The sequence below is a fragment of the Homalodisca vitripennis genome, chromosome 2 (genome assembly GCF_021130785.1).
Source record: "Homalodisca vitripennis isolate AUS2020 chromosome 2, UT_GWSS_2.1, whole genome shotgun sequence".
NCBI classification, from domain to species: domain Eukaryota; kingdom Metazoa; phylum Arthropoda; class Insecta; order Hemiptera; family Cicadellidae; genus Homalodisca; species Homalodisca vitripennis.
In genome coordinates this window covers 75,151,501-75,157,500 of record NC_060208.1, presented here as the reverse complement: position 1 = coordinate 75,157,500, position 6,000 = coordinate 75,151,501, and the positions used below count along the sequence as shown (strand labels likewise).

General features: G+C 32.4%; 1 protein-coding gene across 4 annotated transcripts in view; it reads right to left on the bottom strand.

Moving 5' to 3' along the window:
• Positions 1-262: 262 nt before the first annotated feature.
• The window catches only part of LOC124354189 (purine nucleoside phosphorylase-like), a 61,749-nt gene continuing 56,011 nt past the window's right edge, over positions 263-6,000 (bottom strand). For all 4 annotated transcript variants that reach the window (XM_046804461.1, XM_046804463.1, XM_046804462.1 and 1 more), the window contains exon 6: positions 263-2,181. In XM_046804461.1, the coding sequence (XP_046660417.1) occupies positions 1,961-2,181 (221 nt within the window). In that variant the 3' untranslated portion in view covers positions 263-1,960. The remainder of the gene's footprint in view (positions 2,182-6,000) is intronic.

Below are 6,000 nucleotides of genomic sequence, written 5' to 3'. Positions count from 1 at the left end.
TGGGGAAAAGTATCTTTTTACTACCATAGAATCTTTCAACACCAAAGTACTCACCCTCTAAACAAATACTTTTTACAGTATTTTATAAAAACTATGTCATAAAAAGATTATTCGAAGGTTTCAAAAATTTAAAAACATTCTGGCTCAACAATTTGATTCGACCCTTACACACTATTATGACCATTGTGATAGTGATCGCTGGTCCGCTTAGTAAACAAGTAGTTGTAGAACAAGCCAATTATAACAGAAAGTAAACAAATAATCAGATAAAAACAACGTTTATTTATCTTAAATAATACTTTTACTAAATGCAATAAATAAAAAACTACACCCTGCAATAAACAGTCAGGGAGTATAACAATAACAACAGTTAAGTTCTCTTAGTTCATAATAGATTTAAATGAAATAATCAAACAACAATCTAATTGTTGATTTTTTTGTACTCAGTATTAACAAGGAAACAGTTCTTATACTAGTACTTAAAGTATACTACACTCACTTTCGTTTAAACAATTAATGCGATTAAAATTTAATAGTCACACATCTGATGTCGGCTTGACAAGACATCTTCGACAATCAACAATCACAACTATATTTTGGTTTCATTTCAAAAATTTAAATTAAATTAATATTTCATTATAATAGTTTTCTTTACAAATGGAAATAATTAATAATATAATGAACTCGAAAAATTATCTCAAAATTCAATTCTATTCATGTTCAATACATTTATAGGTAGTGTTGAAATTTTCAGTTTCTTCTTTGAAATTTATTAAAACACGATTTTTGTAATTTGCGTGAATGTCCACCAAGTGTAATACATTTTTTCCGTTAATCAAATTTTTATTTTACTCTTCACATTTTGCCTACTGTTAACACCTTATGTAGTCTGTACCTATTGTATGTCAGATTGAATGTTAGCAGGTTTATATTAATCGTGTAGGTTGTTGTATAACTAAACGAATTGTTTTAGCAGCACTGATTTGTATCTGTATGTTTTATAATTTATATACACAGTCGAAGATGTCTGCTAATACATTAGTATTTAATTTGTATTCTGATTGTACTACATTACTAGCAGTTACATTTCTTAAACGAACAATTAAAACAAATACAAATATTGGATTTATTTAAAGAAAAACAATATACGGCAAGTTAAATTATAAATAATTCCTAGTTAAATCTGTTAAAGTTCAATAAAATAACCAATCTATATACTTTTTAAAACACCGAAACAATACAATCTTGTTTGTTAATCAAACAAGTTAAATGGAATTAGTTCAATTATTTATAAACACATACTATATTAAGAATAAGCAGTTTAACATATCTAATCATGGATTACAAATTAAAACACGTTTACGACGACGTGTAGCCAATTTTTCACAACTACCGTCGTGTATCCGCCCACCGCGCTTTCGTAAAGTGCGTCGTGAGCCAGAAGGGGTACACTTTGCTACGTATTTCATTACTGCGTTTTTATTGTTTGCCTGTCTTGTTGGTTTGTTAAGTTTGATCTCGCGCTTAAATTAACACCTCAGACTATCGTGTACTCCGTTGGGCGCACAATTGTTTAATTTTTAAGGCAAATTAATTTTTAGGTACTCCTTGGAGTACACGGAGAAACATTGAACAAACGTAGTGAAATAATTGTTGGGTGCAGTATTGCAAAGTAAACATACTTTTCTCGTTATACTTAGACGCTTAATGTAAAACAAAGATTACAGGTTTTTGTCATTATTATTGTAAAATTAGAGCCAAATAAAAAAGTCGTGAACACGTTAAAAAATAATTTGCAGTTGTTCCTTAACATAAAAATACACTTAGTGTAAAAACTACTCAATACAAAAATGCAAAACACATAATCGACCATTTGAAATACTAAAACTAGTTCTATTCTAGACTAAAAAATATTGTATGAATACTGGGACGTTTCTCTTGCTATACGTAATACAATAAATTATTGCACGGGTTTCTGTAGTTCAGAGAAACGTGAAATTAACTTAGACACGAACTTCTTAAGCAGTGGCTCCCTGACTTTACCGACTTCTATGACCTCTGTGTGGTTAGTCTCTTCCAGACTATCGTAGTCCATGATGCACTTGTTAGTTACTAGACTGAAGGCAAACACCGTCATTCCGCAGTGGTATGCCGTAATGACCTCAGCAACTGTGCTCATACCTGTAATACAAATAATAATTTTTAACCGTGTCCACATCAATCTGTAAATATTTATCAACAAAGTGTATGCAGTTATGACCTTGGCAACAGTGCTTATACCTGTAATACGAACAATAATTTTTAACCGTGTCCACATCAATCTGTAAATATTTATCAACAAAGTGTCTGCAGTTATGACCTTGGCAACAGTGCTCATACCTGTAATACGAACAATAATTTTTAACCGTGTCCACATCAATCTGTAAATATTTATCAACAAAGTGTCTGCAGTTATGACCTTGGCAACAGTGCTCATACCTGTAATACGAACAATAATTTTTAACCGTGTCCACATCAATCTGTAAATATTTACCAACAAAGTGCATGCCGTATTAACCTCAGCAACAGTGCTCATGCCTGTAATACGAACAATAATTTTTAACCGTGTCTACATCAATCTGTAAATATTTACCAACAAAGTGTATGCCGTATTAACCTCAGCAACAGTGCTCACGCCTGTAATACGAACAATAATTTTTAACCGTGTCTACATCAATCTGTAAATATTTACCAACAAAGTGTATGCCGTATTAACCTCAGCAACAGTGCTCATGCCTGTAATACGAACAATAATTTTTAACCGTGTCCACATCAATCTGTAAATATTTATCAACAAAGTGTATGCCGTATTAACCTCAGCAACAGTTCTCATACCTGTAATACGAACAATAATTTTTAACCGTGTCCACATCAATCTGTAAATATTTATCAACAAAGTGTAGAACTACAAGGATGAAAATATTTACTGTTGAATTTATGAAGGTTTGTGTTTGAATTCGCTCTTTCATTACGCGCTAGTTTAGCTAAGCCTCATATTGTATCCGCATCCATTAAGGGTTTTAGTGCTCGAACTGAAACATAGAGCTTTGCTTGGTTTTAAACCCATATTATTCTACAGGTACCTGTATATACGAGTAGGACACCCTGATATTGTGTATTAACTGTCTGTAGTCATCATGGTAGCATTTATCTTCATCGATGTGAGTTTAACATGGGCCCTATGATGGTCCCTATCCGTTTTTGCAATATTTCACTAACCAATACTTCTACTAGGAATATTTTCACTAATTTCTAAATGGCACAATGTTATGGAAGGAGGTTGAAATAAAAAAAAAATGAAATACCAGGAAGCAAAACAGTTCAATATACCAACCTTTTGTTATTCAATAAATTACGTCAGTATCCAAATTTTTGAAGTTTTTGTTATATAACTATGAGCAACTGAAAAACCTACATTACAAGTAAATACATTTTATAGCACGCTCACTCATAGGAAACGCACTTTTAAAATACTAGGAGAGCTTTAAAGCTGTTTATGTTTATTTTATAAGCCTTCAGTAATATTTTATAAATATACATCTATATAATAAAACTAAGTTACAAAATACAATACAATCAAATGTGAGGTACACGAGAACCATTCTGTGAAACAATGATCTTTGTTGTAACTCTTAAGTATCCCACGATTAACACTACCTTAACTGCTTTATTTTTTAATTACCGCAATAAAATACAATTGAAAATATGATTACGTTTATATACCACTTTCAATTTCAGATTATTTGCGTTTCTTCGAAATTTGTCAGTATCAGTTATATAATTTCGTCTTAGTTATATAATAATTATTTAGTTTCGAGCGAATTCCGTGAACAGCTCCATGGGCACTTGACTTGTAATTATGGAAATAACGAATACACCCATCAAAAATTAATTACAAGGTATTGGTCACGAGTTAAAAAAGTGACGTGAATGTGAGCAGATATACAAAGCAGTCGGAGCGCATGCACAGCTGAGACAATCGTTCCGCCCCACTACTCACTACTCCGTCATTCTGACCTGTAATTTGCCCAGCTATTAATAAGTATAGATTAGCCACTCTATAAACATTCTGTGTAGCCCCTCAGGCTGAGCTAGCAAACAGCCGCTATAGAGCACAGTGTCGGAATGATCGCAATGCCGAAGTTCTAAAAAACGAACTATTGATGAATTGCCTGTGTGTAGCGAGAAGTACGTAAGTACAATTTACAATATTGGGTTTAACAGCATTCTTTTTCAAATTATTGTAGTTTAAAAACACTAATACACTAGATTAATACTGTTAGAATGGGCCATCCTTCAGCTATCTGTGACTTCTTCCGATAGGCACATTTCGTTAAGTGGTTTTAATAACAAATTCGTTTATGGTGTACATAATTGTGTGTTAGTTGATAAAACCTAATAAATGTTGTTTAAAAGAATGCTGCTGTTGTATTTAGTTACTAAAACTTTGTCATGGCGTGTATTTAGGGAAAGGGAGGGAGCGAGGTAGGAGGGAGTGAGAGAGAGAGAGGGAGATGAGGTGAGGAGGAGAGGAAGAGAGGAGAGTGGGAGGGAGAGAGAATTTTACCTTGATTCTTACTTTTCATCTTTACATAACATCACGTTTCTTTGTTATAGGTAGATCGTTTATAAAAAGACCCTGGGTGATTTGAGTTCAGTTAAACCGGTCAGTACAGAGTTACTGAGCCTTCCCGCTATAGCGTGTTATTCTGGTTGACCGAACAAAATGAACGTCTGAATATAATGACCGAGTGAACGAAAGGATTCGCTTAGTGTTGTGTTCGAATAGAGGAAGATACAGCATATTGTATAGTAAATGGACAGGTATATAACAATAAATGTATAGTTTCAGGAATCTAGTCAATGTAAACAGATCTATTAAAACTGATAAAAACATTTAATTATAAGTTACCAGGATACATTACTAGACATTTTAAATGTTAATACTTATAATCAATGGACTTGGATGATTGATATGCATTTGGTTTATCATAAGTAAGGTTATTTCCTTACAAATGTTTTAAATAAATTAATAAAAACTAAATAGACATATTTCTGGTTTGAAAATAATTTATTTTTATAAATAACACGATATTTTTTATCCAACCGATTAACTTCCACCACTTTTCATAATGCCCAGACTCCCTACTCCCCTTGTTGAGTTATACGATTACGGTTTTATTCTTAATCGGTTAGCAGTGAACGAAAGGAATGACTGAACGATTTTGTGCCCTAACGCGTACACTTTATTTATTATTTATTTATTTACGGCAATACACCATTTTACATAGAAATTGTACAACTGAAAACAACAAAGAAGAAGGCTGCTGCACAGAAAAGACATTAATAACAATCAAAAGAATGTGCAAGGACTAATAAATACAATTATGAATAACAGCTGTTATGACAACAATCATAGATAACAATAGTAAATAATAATAAAAAATAACAGATTATAAATAACAGTAATAAATAACAAATTATAAATAACAATAATAAATGGAATTATAAATAACAATAATAAGTAACGATAGTAAATAACAATTATAATAACAAGGATAGTAACAATTAATAAATAAGAATTGACGATTGATAATAGAATAAATTAACATGCATAATGCTTATTTACAGCTTAGTTAAATTAGTAGTATGAAAACATGTTGAGTTACTTTAGGATGAAAGCGAGTGCACACCGCTTGAAAGATTCTGTAGAAGGGCCAAAGAAGTCAAGAACAGCACAGGCATCATTACCAAGTCTCATTATGCGGGGTAGAGTACTGTAGTAGGTGTAGTTGGTCGGATGGAAATTCCTTGAGAAAAGCTGAGGGTGACGAGACTGACGAGGTACATGGAAGTTTATCATCTGAAGGATATTCGGACAATCAATAAGGCTATTTAGTAGTCTGTAGAGGAACATGAGATCCAGTAGAGCCCTGCGAGCAGCCAAGGAAGGAAGGTGCA